At 38.8% G+C, this 15,988-nt stretch overlaps 1 protein-coding gene across 3 annotated transcripts; it reads right to left on the bottom strand.

Annotated features, from left to right (window-relative positions):
• Positions 1-11,900: 11,900 nt before the first annotated feature.
• Positions 11,901-14,944, bottom strand: LOC112172696. 3 transcript variants are annotated; one of them, XM_024310151.2, is made up of 4 exons: positions 14,873-14,942; positions 14,591-14,752; positions 13,585-13,665; positions 11,901-13,407 (listed from the first exon to the last, which is right to left on the bottom strand). In XM_024310151.2, exons 2-4 carry the CDS (start codon positions 14,720-14,722, stop codon positions 12,967-12,969), a joined length of 654 nt encoding a protein of 217 aa, XP_024165919.1. In that variant the 5' UTR covers positions 14,723-14,752; positions 14,873-14,942; the 3' UTR covers positions 11,901-12,966. The 3 variants fall into 3 exon arrangements, with proteins under 3 accessions (XP_024165919.1, XP_040365126.1, XP_024165918.1); XM_040509192.1 differs by having other exon boundaries at positions 14,591-14,740; positions 14,873-14,939; XM_024310150.2 differs by having other exon boundaries at positions 14,591-14,944.
• Between the last annotated feature and the right edge of the window lie 1,044 nt (positions 14,945-15,988).

Raw genomic sequence — 15,988 nt, 5'->3', positions numbered from 1 at the left:
TTTACAACACCTTTATTAGGATCCCTAGAGAGAAACATGTAGTAAAGAGGACGTGGGAGGGTAAGAAATTGAAGTTTTATGAAGGGCCAGCTAAAGAAATAGATCTACCATCACAGTCAAGTTTGAAAGCTGCTCAAGCATCTCAATTTGAACTAACTAAGGTTGAAGTTGCAGAAGTAGTCCAAGAACAGGGAGAGTTAAGGCCAATTAAAGCTGAAGCTCACCCAACTGAACAAGCAGCTGAAGTAAGGTCTGAACCAGTTCAGGAAGCAGTTGAATGGAGGCCTGAACCAGTTCAAAAAGCAGTTGGAGCAAGGACTGAACCAGTTCAAGAAGCAGCCGAACCAACTTAGGAGTGTGAAGAAGCAGCTGAACTTATTCAAGAAAATGTTGAACCAAGAAGAGATGTAGGTGGGAAACAGGGGAACAAGAATAAGAGATTCAGTAAGACTGTGAAGGGCAAGAAGGTTGCTGAAGCAGCTGCATTAAAAAAGAAAGGCAAGAAGGTTGCTGGAGGAGTTGCATCCAAAAAGAAGGGAAGGCAAACAAATGAGGCAAGGTACAAGACCAGAAGCAAAGGGGAGAAGGTATATGATTTTGAAGAGGACAGGGACTCAAGTTCAGGAGGTTCTGATTTTTACATTGCTCAGACTACGATCCTATTGATAAAGAAGATGATGTCCAGTTTGAAGAAAATGTGTCCAATATATCCAAGAGTTTGAAGAAATGGGCTTCAGAGGGGAATGCAATGATAATGGTGGAGGGACAGAGGAGCTTGAGAGTTTGAATGGTTCTAGAAGTGAAGAAGATGAAGAAGGTAATCCACTTCCCTTCCCCACTTGGAGAGGAATTAAGTTGAAGTCTTGGAATAGAAGGGTAGATTTGAAGAACCCAAAGTTTGTGGTTGGCCATGTTTTTGCAAAGTCTGAGGTACTTTAGGAAGTAGTTAGAAAGTGTGGTTTGGTGACCAGAAGAGGATTGTGGTTTCAAAAGAATAGCAGAAACAAGATTGAGGTTAAATGTCAGTTGGGCTACCCATTTTGGTTGTATGCATGCTAGCAACATTGTAGAACTTGGTACAAGCATTCTTGTCATCAAGACATTGAAACCTGAGCATAAGTGTACTCATCTTACAGAGAGTCATCATCTAATATACCACAAAATAGCCAAGGAAGTACAAGAAGGGGATGCAAAACCATACGTCCATATCCAAAAGAAATTCAATCTTGATGTAATCATGCAAAAAATTGCAAGAGGGAGAGCAAAGGCCAAAATGATGAATGATGGGCATTACATATAGCAGTACATAGAGCTTATCACTGTGGTGAATTTGAGTTCCAAATAACTGGAGGGGGAGATAATGGCAGTAAGCATGCAGTGGACCTAAGGCTTCACATTTGCACATGTAAGAGGTGGCAGATTAGTGGAATACCTTGCGTCCATGCCATTTGTGCCATTAGAAGCAAAAAGGCAGAACCTGCTCTTTTTTTTTATGATTACTTGATATCAAGTACTTATATGGAATCCTATAATCCCATTATTCATCCTATTGTTGGTGAGGATGATTGGGACCAAGTGGACTACCTTATAACACCTCCCCTATACAAGAAGCAAGCTGGCAGACCAAAAATGAAGAGAACCAAGGAACTGATGAGAAGAAGCAGCCTCCACCAGCCCCAATTGATAAATCAAAGATGCCAAGATGACATGACAAGTCTGCTTCAAAAAAGGCCATAACAGGTTGGGTTGCCCAAGCACAAAGGCCAAAAAAGTAGCAGCTGCACAACAAGGAGTAAGTCGCTACAGTGTACTTGGTTTGTTTTTGGTCTTAAGTGTGCAAATACTATTTCAGAAAGTTAACATTAACTTATTTTTTTCATTTCAGGGGGAAGGGAGTTCCAATGCACCCCAGCAAACTAAGAAAAGACAAAGGCAACAGGTTTGTTGATTTTTCCATTGTAATATGCAGACATATGTTGTTGACACTTGATATTTGTTTTTCATTTTATCTGATCTGTGCATTTATGGTTTTTGGTAAAAGTTAAGGGATGGTTAATGCTTTGAGTTTGTGATCTGTATGAGTTGGTTTGTTTGGTGGCTTGTTCTGGTTATGTTGCTTATGGTTGCATAAGTGTGTTAATTGGTTATGGTTATGTTCTGTTGGATATGTTGGCACCAAAAGTTCCAAGTTCAAATGGTAATGGCACCTTGAAGGAACAAATCATCAAGTCTAGGAAGGCTTGGAAGAAGATGAAGACCATGGAGGGAAACCAAGCTGCCCATACAAGGGCTTTAGTTCACAAACCATCCATGAACCTCCAACTCAAACCAGCCAAAACCCTGTAGCAAGAAAGGCACCGCAGAAAAGCCAAACTGAATCGGATATGCCCACAAGTTTTTGTTACATGTTTGTACGTAGGCGTAATGTATTGAACATTGACACTGTTTTTGAAATGATATTAGGCCTTTTGTTAAATTGCTCTCTTTTCTGGAAATTTTGGATTATTTGATGAACAAAGTATGTTGGTTTATGGAGTAATGTCTATTATGGTTATTGGCCCTTCTTGTTTTAAATTTCTTTTTTAATTGGATGGAGTTATAAACCCAGATTTGCAGGACTTCATATGGTACTGTTTTGTTTGGTTGAGCATATGTGAAACATGTGATGGTCAACTAGGTCAACATATTTTGGAGGGAAGCAATATAGGTTAGTCAAAACTGGAGGGAATAAATCAAGTTCATTGGTCAACATAGTGTTTTTTGCAGGAAAAAGATGTTGGTCTGGTCTTATAAAGCAATTGGAGGGCACATAAGTCATTTAGCCCTCTTTTTGGGGGTCACGAGCGTCACACGTGAATCGAACTGAAAGAGCCGTGACAGAAAGCTGACAAGATACAATGTTGACAACAAATTATAAGTCCAGGTATCACATTGATACGTTTAAAAGTCCGGGTATCATTTTGACAGTACTTAGAGTCTCCAGACACTGTCTATGCATTTTTCCCTAAACCTAATGTCATCAAATGGAAGGGAAGTTAGAGCATCTTATATTTGAGGACCCTCTTTTTTCATATATGAGTGCAAAAATCAAATTTAGGGCCCTGAAGTTCTGTCGCCCGGCTCTGCTGACCCTGAACTCTTGCGTGGCTCCTCCGTAACTCATTGGTTTTCTCGTGGTGTTGGTGCTCTTCGGTTCTTATCTACGTATGTTTAAGGGATTCGGGTTGGGGTTTGGTCGGAGTTTCATGCACGGTTTTGGTGGTTTGGTACTCTGTAGAAGCGTTGGCATCCTAATTGGGGTGCGTGATTTCCTTGGTTGACGGCAACTGCGACTTGGTTTTCAATGTCATTGGGGTACTGTTCTCAAATAATCTTTGCCCTTTGGTGGGCGGTTTTTGTAATAACCCGAAAATTAGTGCCAACTATAGAACACTATATTATTAACTATATTTGAAAAATCTTTGTTATTGAGCTCAAGACTCTCATCTATGTTATTTTTGTGATGCATGTCATTTTAGTACTAATTATTGTAATTTTTTTTTACTAAAGTTCTTTACTTATTAATTGGGTAAATGTGCATATGGATGTGTATGTGAACATACATATATATATATATATATATATATATATATATTTAGCAAGTGGATTTATGCTTTCTTTCTTTTTATTTTTTTTTAATTTTATCTTATCATTTTAATCATTTAACCTAAATAGTAATTAGTCACTCACCTTATAATAATTAGCCACTTACTTATTTTATGCTTAATTCTAGCCTATTTAAGCATATGATCTCTATCATATTTCCTACAAGCTTAAAAATCAAGTGCAAAACTGATTTGAAGCCTCCTTAGTTGTAGAGAAAACTCAAGTTCCCACACAAATCCTTCATCCTTTCTTCTCTTTAGAAGCTCCCTTTGTTTTTCTTAAAGAAGTCCAAGCTTGAATTCAAGACCAAAATCTTCACCTCACCCCTGAGTTTCTTAAGTAAGTACATGAATACATTTTTATGTTCTTTTGTCTTTAAGATTTATCAAACTACATAATCAATGATAAGATGGAAAAGGATCTGCTTTACTGCAAACCAGTATTTTCGTATATAATAAAATCTGTTTTGTCAAAAATATTTACATTATTAAATTCCTCATCAAAAGTTCTTCAATTTAGGCTTTTGAATCACTAAAAAAGGTTAAGAAATGAAGAAGTTATGGCTAATCAAAGTTTCCAACTTTTAAACTTGCTGGAAATCTCATACAGCCATCACAACTTCAAAAATTCATATCTCCCTCATTTCTTATCCATTTTCTACAAACTTTATATCAATTTGAAGCTTAGAACCTCTACTTGTGATCTGGAAAGTTTGAGAATTAATGGTAATTTTATACTGTACGTAATTACTTAGACATCAAAGGACAGTATCAAAAATATCGGTTTCTGCACTGTTATGGTTCTTCACCATTTCTGGACTATATCACTCTGATCTGGACTAAATGACTTATTCCATTGCATTCCTTGTGAAAAACTCTTTGAAACGGTGTACTCATTTGACTAATTCGGACTTGTGATGGACAACATAACACATCTTGAAGTTTGATGACTCTAATCGGAGAAACATGAACATGGTTGATGAACTTCAATGAATTTGGACATAAGGACTGAAATACTAACTATAATTTAATTTTGTTAAATTGTTTATAGTTACTTATTTAATGCTTGTGCTTTATTATTACCTATTTTACTTGATTTCAATTATGTATAAGCTTCTTTTTATGTTTATACTAACTATAATTTAATTTTGTTAAATTGTTTATAGTTACTTATTTAATGTTTGTACTTTATTATTATCTATTTTACTTGATTTCAATTATGTATAAGCTTCTTTTTAATTATGTTGTTTTCTAGTGAATTTACTTATGTGTGATATACAATTATGTTATACATGTTTTCATATGAGATTATTCCTAAGTATATGTATCTATATGTGTGTGTGCATATACATATATTTCGATCTATAATTCATAAAGATTGTATGTTGTGAATTTGATCATGTCTGAGAAGTAGAATTGTGAAGCTGAGTGTTATCTACTACCCCATGCTTAAGTGAATTACTGGTAAATGTGTTTTGGTGTTATGTGGAGATTAAGCTGTGGGCTCTAGTCCCTTCAGATAATGCACTATTATGCTCTTAGGAAGTGTGCTTACTTTGAGTATACATGCCTTAGTTGTGTCTTTGGTATGCTGCGGCTTACCCGTACTTTGGGAATAGTACGTCGGTCCCTAGTACGTGGATTTGTGATTTGATACCAGTCAACCTGGTTGTCCCGTGTTTTGGGAATAGTACGTCGGTCCCTAACACGTGGATTTGTGATTTGTTACCAGTTAATCCGAAAATTCACTAAAAAGAGAAGTGTACTTATATTATTTTGATCAAATATCTGTCTGCGATATATATTATCAATATGTTATGGTGCTAAGTGAAAAGAGAATCAAGCATGTATTGCTTAAAGTTTATTTCACATATTAATGCTGCAATATTTGTTGGTTCAATAAGGAGGTGTGATTAAGTGATTTATTACCAGTCTCATAAACCATTCACACGAATGAATATATTTGTATATGTGTGTGTATGTATTGTGTGTGTATATATACATATTTAAGAATTTGTATGAACTTAAATGGTTCTTGGTACATTTTAATTGGTTGTTCAGTTTTGATTTCTTATAAGACACATTAATATAAGAATGTAAGTTGTGTACTTACTGGGCTTGTATTGCTCATGATGCTACACCTTCTTGTTTTCAGGTATTGAGTAGATGCTTGGGGAAACGGGATGAACCTACTAGATAAAATAATATTTTTCTACTACTATTTCTAGTGAATACCTGTACTGATTCGAATTTTGCTTAACTTTGGTTTTGTAAATATATTACCGATATTTGTTTTCTAATAAAAGTACTATTCAAACATGTTTATAATTTCTTTTACTTCCTGTTGATTTATTCAAGAAGAAAATTTTATTTGTTTTGACTCACGTCACAAATTCACGAGCCATATTTCAGTACAATATTGGCCTTGGATTTGGGGGCGTGACAGTTTTAGACTTTTAGTCCCTGTTATTGGCTAAAAAGCATGGCTAGGCGAGTAGGCGTTCCATGACTTGGGATGACCAGGGTGGTTTCATCCCTGACATGGTGGTGGTAAGTTTGGGGTGTGGAGAGCTGACTGGTTTAGGGTTCTCCTTGGTATAATGGTACAGATAATTACTGGCTGTCTTTGGGCCAAGTGAACATGAATTTCTGATGCGAGTTTAAACCAAGTCAACACAGAAGGGGGGTGGGGGTGGTGTGTTGGGAGGGAAAAAAAAACTGCATCCTGATTCCTGTTTGCTTCTTGCAAGCATAAACATCGATCATGCGCATGCATGTATAGCGATTAGCTAGATATCATCAGCTTGCAAACGTAGTTATAATTGAACATTGGAAAAGAAGAAAAGTCGACATTGAGCATAAACTCACAACAAACAATTTTGGCACATAAAATAAAGGGAAAAATTCACCAACGGTGTCTGGACACTTAGGGGACTTTCAGAATGATACCTGAACTTACAAAGTTATCAATGTGATACCTGGACTCATTTTTTCGTATCAACATCGTACCTACGACCAATTTCCGTAACGGCTCCGTGACGGAAATTGGCCGTAGGTATCACATTGATACGAAAAAATAAGTCCAGATATCACATTGATAACTTTGTAAGTTCAGGTATCATTCTGAAAGTCCCTAAGTGTCCAGATACCGTTGGTGAATTTTTCCCAATTTTGCATGTGAGTCACTTAATGAAGACAAAATGACCGATTTACCCTCAAATTCTTTCTTTCTTTTCTTTATTCTTCTTTCTTTCTTTCTTTCTTCTTCTTCTTCTTTTCTGGTTTCTTCTTCCCCTGATTTGAATCATCAAGATTCAAATCATCTTGCTCGTCCAATTCCCACCGCCGATTGCCGATCAAACACCGCCGCTGCGTCTCAATCCACCTTCATGCACCACAGATGTTTATGGTTCCCCTAACTTCAAATCCTATAGCAAATTGAAATTGTGGATTGAGGCTTCACCGTTCACTCCGAGTTCATCCCCGCCGCCGCCGCCAATGACTTGACCACCACCACTCTCGTTCTCTCCTCCGACCCCCTTTTATACACCATTGATCAGAAACTCAGACCCCGCCAGCCCTGCACTCTCAAATCACAGCTCCAATCACACCCCTCCATCCTCTCCTTCTTCCCGACATGCAACACCACCTCCACACCATCCTCACCTGCAACTTCATCAGTTTAGCCGACAACTTCGGCCTCTAGCCCAACTTCGATCAGAGGCAATTTTAAGCAGACAAAGATTAACAACTTCGGCCTCAACACCATCCTCACCTGTAGAAAATTTGAGCTGTTCTTATTCACCAGCTTCGCCACTCCGCTGCTACCCACCATTGTGCCTCGCCGATTAGTAAACAAAGGACTCGGAGCCTCCACCATCGAGAAATTGAGGCTCACGTTCTGCGTGTCCTGCGCGGCCAATCGACGACCTTGCTAGGCTGGTCGTATCCAAGCCGGTCCTGCATGTCGTAGAATTGAATGGCAGTGTGGGCGACGAGCCTGATACTGTGATCCCTGGGGCCTTTGGTGGTGCAAACCTTGTTGTGGCTGTCCTTCCGACCGGTGGCCCTTAGAATGTGGCCTTGAGCCTCCACGATTTCGCTAGCGGTGGAGGAAGAAGCAGTCCTTATCCCCAAACCCAATCGAGAAGCAGCGGAGGATGACGTTGTTGTGCGGTGGTGGAGGTTGTTGTGGTCAAGTCATTGGCGACGGCGGCGGGGATGAACTCGGAGTGTGCGGTGAAGCCTCAATGCACAATTTCAATTTGCTATAGGATTTGAAGTTGGGGGAACCAGAAACATCTGTGGTGCATGAAGGTGGATTAAGACGCAGCGGCGGTGGGAATCGGACGAGCAAGATGATTTGAATCTTGATGATTCAAATCAGGGGAAGAAGAAACTAGAAAAGAAGAAGAAGAATGAAAGAAAGAAAGAAAGAAAGAAGAATAAAGAAAAAAAGAAAAGAAAAGAAAGAAAGAATTTGAGGGTAAATCGGTCATTTTGTCTTCATTAAGTGACTCACGTGCAAAATTGGGAAAAATTCACCAACGGTGTCTGGACACTTAGGGACTTTCAGAATGATACCTGAACTTACAAAGTTATCAATGTGATACCTGGACTCATTTTTTCGTATCAATGTGATACCTACGACCAATTTCCGTCACGGAGCCGTTACGGAAATTGGTCATAGGTACGACATTGATACGAAAAAATGAGTCCAGGTATCACATTGATAACTTTGTAAGTTCAGGTATCATTCTGAAAGTCCCTTAAGTGTCCAGACACCGTTGGTGAATTTTTCCCATAAAATAAATGTGCATCCGGCTCAGAGATGCCTGCCAGATTAACAAATCTTCAATATACAGGAACCTGGTGAAGTTCATATAGGGGAATAAACAGCTCTACTTTTTTGATTTTTTGGTCATGTTTCTTTGGTTCCAATGTAACCTTGAAGCACCCAAGCATAGGAGGAATATGATAGGCCAAAGGTATATTTTCATATTTAAGGATTCTCAATGTGCCGAAGGAAGCAAACATACTGAACTGTTGAGTAAACCCACTGAGAGATGCCACCAAGTAAACCACACATGTCAGGCACACTACCAAAGATTTTGTTACCGGAACGTGAATAAAACCACCCAAACATTCCCAGTTGCCTCCTATATTTCACTCTTTCCTTTATACCCTTGTGAATGAGCTCCCAGATGGAAATGATCACAGCCAAAATAGCCAACACCATGCTAATTAGTGCAAAATGGGGCTTATTACTTGGGAAGGAAAATTGATCAAACATAGCTGAAGAAATCTCTAGACCAACATTGGTGAGTAAAAAGATCCATGCGGTTGAATAAGTGGCCTACAAAATGAATTGCTAATGCATTAGATTAAAATTTCAACATATCTAGCTGAAAATACACACACACACACACAAACTCACTTACCATTCTATAGTTTTGACTTTTGAGGCTCTTCACCCATTTCTTCAATCATGTCATGCATCCAAATTAGGCCTGAGATCTTTAAACCGGGAACCGTGGAACCGACCCGGTCCGAACCGGAAAAAGGCAGTTCGGTTCGGTTTAATAATTTGAAAGAGTGTTTTTTTTAAGCACCGAACCGGTTTTCCTATAACGGCTCTGTTTCAGTTCTTAGTTTTTGTTAATTGTAGGAACCGGCAGAACCGGAGTTTGGGAGCTTAGGCTGCTTAGCGCCTTAGCCTGCTTACATATGGATCACTTCTAATGTGCAGCCCAGTACCCCCATTTGGCCATTTCAATAAACCCAAAAACTCAGGTTTGCCTATTCAGGCAATCAGTTTCGATCAAACTGACCTAGCCCCCGACCTATTCAGGTTTGTCTTGATGAAGATTTGCTGTGATTTGTTGGCGTGAATGCTTGATGAAGATTTGGCTGTGATTTGTTGGCTTGAATGCTTGATGAAGATTCGACTGATTTGATTCATTTAACATGTTGGTTTGCAGATTATCAAGAATGGCAGAATGCATTGTGGCATTTGTGTCTTGGAACTTGGAACAATAATGAAACTGTGTTGTATGCAAGGCTGCAAGGAATCAAGGACAAGCAATCTCAGTTTAATTAGTTTTTCCATGAACTTTCTATTCTGCTAATTTATGATTAATGTGGCATTTGTCATTTATGCAAGACTGTGATTTGAACCCTTCATTAGTTCATTCTTTTTAGTTTTCATAACTTCATCAGTTCATTCATCATTGTAGCATTTTCAATATTTCAGGGCATTTGTGACTTGGACTTTGATTCAAGATTGTAATGTTGTTTGATTCAAGACTGTAATGTGACTTTGTGCAAGATTAATGTAGAATTGTTGAAGTGATATTGATTAGAACTTTTGAAGTTTTGTTTACTTGATTCATTTGACAGCAAATTTTTAATGTTTTGATTGAATCATTTGATTGTGTAGTAAATTTCTGCATTATGCTTTAATGATTAATGAAGTTATTCAAGTGATGAGTTGATGTGTTCTTTGATGGAGAACCTGGAAAAACTGCAGAACAGAATGTGGCAAAAACTGGACAACTTTGCTATTGAATTGTTGTGTACAGGAACCGTTTAGAAGCAGTAACCGAACCGAACAAAACGGTTCCGGTTCCAACTCGGTTCTGGTAAGAACTGTGACAACACCGAACCGGAAAAACAAAGTCGGTTCCGGTTCCGGTTCCTGAAAAAAATGTCAAAAAAAAAACCGATCCCAGGCCTAATCCAAATACGAGTTTCTTCAATGTTTAAAAGAGGCTTTTGCATGAGTTCTTCAATCACCGGATCTTCTAGTGCATTATAAGTTATTCTGAGATCTTTAATCTTTATGCTAGGAACTCTTTTATAGCTATCTAATACACCCAACACAGTTTTCCATTCTTTCTTTTTGGCTGAATAGAGGGTTAAGAAAGGCAATGAACCTCCTTAACGCCTCAAAATTTATTTAAAGAACTTAAAAGAGATACATGGAGAGGGGGACTAAGCCAAAGCCTCTCTAGTAAATATCAAACACACAAGAAACTAGCGTATGCGAAACTGTGGAAGACCTAAATGGTCACTATTACATGATGATAGTATGAATGGAGGAGTCAAATCCCACCAAACCAAGGCTGTGGAAGTAGTACCATAGTTTGCCAACGATTCTAATGCAATATAAGTTATTTTCAGATCCTGTAAAATCTTCTTGTTAGAAACTCTTTTCTTATTATCTAACACTGATAAGACAGTTTGCCATTGATCCAAATGTTTACCACAAAGAAGTGAACCCAAAAGCACAAGTGCTAATGGAAGCCCTTGAGCATAGTGTACTGCTTTATTTGCCAGTTCCTCATAATCTGACCTTGGCACGAAAATCAAACCAATGACCTTAAGATCGCATTCCACACCCTATAAGAGCAAGTGCACCGGTGCTCTTTTGCCCGGGCACCACCTCAGCATTCCATGATTTTGACTGGGCAAGCTCTATTTTTCCCCTCCACCGGCTCTGTTTTGCCTGGGCAGCTTTTGCCTTTGTTTGACCAAGGGCAAGAAAAATGTCAAGCAGCTGCCTTTTTCTTTGCCCAGGCTTGGCCTGCTGCCACCTCTGCCTGCCACTGATCGTGGCTGACATCACATGGGCCAGCAAGAGAGAGACGCACTGGTGAGAGGCTGTGAAGAGCACTGACCAATTAATGTGAGGAACTGTAAAAATAAACAGTGAAACCCACTGGTGAACAGTAAATTTTGGGTGAACAGTGAAAAGGTGAACAGTGTTGACCGGGCAAGAAAAACAACGGGTGTAAACCTATGTCCAGTGACAATGAATAGTAACTTGACCAGTCGAATTCTTGACTTCTCGACTTTGCCTTTTCTTGACAACGGGTGAACTTGCTCTAAGCTAGTTTTTTTCCCCCTTTTGTCTGCTCAAAATTGATAGTGGTATCGTGAACTCTAAAATCATCTTGGTCTAGGACAAAAGTACATTTGTCACCAACAGAAGCAATGCATTTTATTATTATTATTATTTTTCGCATCTTCAAAAATTAAAAAGCAACACTAACACAAGCAACGATTGAAAAAATAATTGGAGTGTTGCAATGGTAGGCTCGCATGTTAAGTAGCTACAATAGTTACTCCTCATTTTTGCTACTTGACAGTTTCGAACTTTCGATATACGAAAAGAACAAAAAAAGAAGAGATGCGCGAGACTGATAGAAATCAATCAGGGATACATATAATTAAATAATTAATGACATAATTGTGGACACAAATAAGGAGGCAATACTAAGATTAAATCAAATTAAAAGACGAATGTACAAGAAAGAACTGGCCCTTAAATACGGAAACCTATAGCTAGCTCCGCGTCTCATAGGTTCCTCTTTCTCTGCAAAAAGTAAGCCACTTAGCTTTTTTTTCTGATTAAGTAGGAACAATGCATTAAAAGGCAACAGCCCATAAAGGGTACAAGGTCCATAAAGGACAAGCTCCCGAGGGAGTTACAAAAGCAGCCCTAAAACTAGGAAACGTAGAGTAACAAACCGAGGCCCAACACATAGGCCAAAAACCGAGCCCAGTCCATGTCCACCAAGTCGAATCAAGAACCAACCGCCGCCCAACTCTGCCGACAGCAACGGAGCAAGGCAGCAACCAAAATCTGCAAGAATGATTCATTTGTCGAAATCGAGCCTCCGAAGATCTCTGGTAAGCAAATCTAGATCTCCATCTCTGTACCCCCATAAACGTAAATCGACAGAAGGTCTCCCAGAAGGAGGTCGAACCGAGAAGCTCAACCTGAGTTCTCGTCGTCGAGGTTCCCGCCGAAGTGCTCCGTGAAAGAGACTCGGAACGAGCTAGCAGCCAAGTATTCTTCCTTGTCCCAAAAGGGGGAAAGCTGCCAACGGAGAAGGAAAAGAGAAAGTTTGCACCCATTCACCAAGAGAAACGATCTCACCAAGAAACCAAACAAAGAGGAAAAGAAAAACAAAGGTGAGGGAGGTGTAGGGATGACCATGGAAGGAGAGCAGTAAGGATCTTGGCCACATTGTTGGAAGATTCAAACTGAATGGAAGAGCTGAGCTAAAACCAGAGAACTAAAACACAGGAAAAAGGGGAAAGCAGGGACAGAGCCCGGACAGAGGAGCCGCCCCCAACTCTTAAACCTTCGATCTGGATCCAGAGGGATCTAGATCTGAGCTAGAGAGGAGGGGGAGGGAAAACGGGTTTCAGATCTGTTCTCTCTCTAACGTACTGTTTCAAGAGAAAGCGTGTGTGTGTTTTCTTGTTGGCACCTTAAAGAAATGGGACCTCAGAAAATCCACTTGGCTTGATCTTATTCACCAGCATATGGGCAAATAAATTTTTTAATTGCCATACAAATAAGAAAGACGGCAGGCGAAAGTGATGCTTTTATAGGATTATCCCCGTGGCGAAGGAAGAAAACACACTGAACAATCGAGCAAATACACTGAGTGATGCCAAAAACTAATCCATATATGATGGAACTACTACCCAAAACTGCATAAAATGATCGTGGATTTTTTGATCGTCGATGATCATGAAACCGCCGAACTCCAACTCTCCTGGATTTGGCTCTTTCCTTTCTATACTGGTGAATGAGTTCCCAGAGGCTGAGGACTAGAGCAGCAAAAACGAAAAATAGACCTAATAGTGCATAGCCGCCTTTGGTTGGGGAAGCAACTTGATCAAAAGCAATAGATAAAACCTCTAGGCAAACGCCAGCAAGTATAAATTTCCACTCTGCTGAAGTAACCTACAAAATTGTGGTAACACGAGATCAACTGTGCTAGTCTATCAATTTTTTCTTCCAACAGTTTTGGTAGACATGCGCAATTAGTGGTAAAATACGTAGCAAAGCAAAGAACAATATCGGCGTTCGGCTAATTAGTAGTAGGTCACAGCGGCAAGATCAATAGAGTCGGAGTAATACCTTTGTCTTGTGCCTTGTCTCAGAGGCATCTACCTGATTCTGTAAACCCGACATTATCGACGGGTCAATCTGTGTCTCCTCCTGCAATATTTATTAATTGTTTCTCTCATACCAACCCTGTTCTCGAATAAAAGTCTGACAAATATCATGTATTTAAAAACATCTAACTCTATTAACTCATCTTTAAAAATGAAAATTGAAAATATAGATTTCTCTTTCTTGATTAAGATCAAATTGTCAGACCAAAAACAAAAAAAACGCAAAATACTAACGTCGAATTTGGCTCGAGAATAATGTTCAATTTGATTGCTACTTTCGCGACTTCTTTTACTTTCTTTTCTTACCAAACAGAATGTTTGGGGATTGAAATGTTATCCATTCAAAAATCAAAAGGTTCGAGGATAAGTATGAAACCAGATTCGAAATTGTCAAGGATGAAGGATCCCCAAATATCTACATGGTGGAAATTAATTTGAGGTGGAGAACTTGAAGCTTCAAGCTAAGGTCACAATGAACGCATCAGATTGAAGTGGGTTGTTGCCTTGCAGATGATGGATACTGTAGCTTTCAGTTTGGGTAATCTATTTATTGCAGGTGATGGGTAATCCAACCTTATAGGTGATGTGCAGACCTGAGGCTTTCTCGCCCAGTTGCTGGGTTCTTTTGTATCTGCGTTTATTTTGTTTTTGTATTGTTTCTTCCAGTATCGCTTTCATCTTAGTAGTCTGTATTGCTGATTCCTCTGCATTCTCTTAACTCTACAATTTGATTTCATTTGGGTTTAAGTTCCCTTCATTGAAATTCATATATATTCAAAGCTTAATTTAAAGTTTGTTGAACTGCAATCTGGGTTTTGGGAAATGGTAAGCATGGTTGTACAGAGGAAGAGAAGATTATCAAGATAAGTTGAATTAACAGTAGAAGGAAAGGATAGCTAGGTTCATTGTTCTATGCCTGTCATAGTCATAATGGAGCAGACGAGCAGTGAGTCTTGAAAGCTACGTACCTTTGTTCTAAGCCTGTTGGAAGCATACTCAGGAAAGGGTGCGCTGGGCGTTAGCTCATTACAAATACCAGAACCGGAACCAATTGTAATCGAATGAGACTCACTGGAGACTGAACTGTAAGGGGCCTCCATAATAGTAGTTCAGTTTACCTACAGTTGATTCTACAAATTCACGACACATAAAGCATAGGGAGGATATATATAAGGCTCCATTTGCTTTGATGGAAATTGAATCATGATAAAGCAGAAATTAAATCATAAAGCATACTAGTTACTCCGTACTTGTATATCGATAGTGAAAAGAAATATTGATGCAGGGTTCAAACTTCAAAGCCACTGAAGAACGGACAAGAAAAACTTGTTATTAAGAAATGATCGTGAACTACTTTTATATGAGATTGGACGCGTCCTAACGTAGGACGCGTCTTCCCAAGCAAAAATCATTCACGCGTCCTACGCTAGAACGCGTCTTACGTTAAGACGCGTGCGTAAGACGCGTGAATGGTTTTTGTTTGGGAAGTTCTAGTATACTTCCCTTGAAGTTTCCTTGCTCTTTTCTGGAAGTTCCTTTGTATAATAATTAGGGTATTTAATGTAGAAGTTTCTTTGCTTTGTATGATTGGAATTTGGAAGTTCCTTGCAACTAGAGTAGAGGTGGCAAACCGTCCTGAGTGAATGTGCGACTGCATAAAGACGAACATATTGAAGAAGAAGAAAAAAAAAATTTCCAAGCTAACTAGTCTTCCACAACAAAACGTTGATCTTGTCCGGTTGCTACTTTTCTCACCTACACTTCCAAGTAGACAAGTAGCTCTGTGACTTATTTGTCCATTTATCCAACAACAACAACAACAAAAAACATAGAAGGACAATAATCTTTGACAAAGGTTTACCCGCATGATAGATAAATAGTCAAAAGTAGAGAGACTAATAAAATTGAAGAGACTTATATTACGTTAGTCGAATGAACTCTAATAACAACCCACACCGTTTGAGCCTCTTCACTCAAAGTATGAAGCAGACTTTTATTTTTTATTTTTATTTATTTATTTATTTTTCTTTTTTTCTTCTTCCTTCTTTTTAAATAGGATAAAAAGATTTCACTCCTACCCCCATGGTGACTTGAACTCATGACTTCGTACATATGTAGTGGGTGCTCTAATCACTGAGCTAACACTACATCGTCAAAGAATGAAGCAGACTTTTAGAGTTTCAAAGAAAATCAACCGTATTACTCATTGAGTTGCGAAGGTAATTATTTATCTATTTATATGTATAACAACAATTAAAAGCTGTGTAGGACTGTTGCTAATGCCAAGAGTGTGCATTTATTAGTTTTACTAGAAACTAGAGACTTTTCAAAATGATGGTTCTAGTTGGATCTTCATATTTGATATT

The sequence above is a fragment of the Rosa chinensis genome, chromosome 6 (genome assembly GCF_002994745.2).
Source record: "Rosa chinensis cultivar Old Blush chromosome 6, RchiOBHm-V2, whole genome shotgun sequence".
In the NCBI taxonomy this organism is placed as follows: Eukaryota; Viridiplantae; Streptophyta; class Magnoliopsida; order Rosales; family Rosaceae; genus Rosa; species Rosa chinensis.
The sequence above is the reverse complement of the archived record's forward strand: the minus strand, read 5'-3'. Positions and strand labels throughout refer to the sequence as shown.

Bases quoted from the DNA above. Each gene is read 5' to 3' on its own strand.
- LOC112172696 (XM_024310150.2), bottom strand. From the start codon at position 14,722: ATGGAGGCCCCTTACAGTTCAGTCTCCAGTGAGTCTCATTCGATTACA. The intron at 13,666-14,590 runs GTACGTAGCTTT...TAAATATTGCAG, and splicing joins CCAACAGGCTTAGAACAAAG to GAGGAGACACAGATTGACCC. The intron at 13,408-13,584 runs GTATTACTCCGA...ACAATTTTGTAG, and splicing joins AGACAAGGCACAAGACAAAG to GTTACTTCAGCAGAGTGGAA.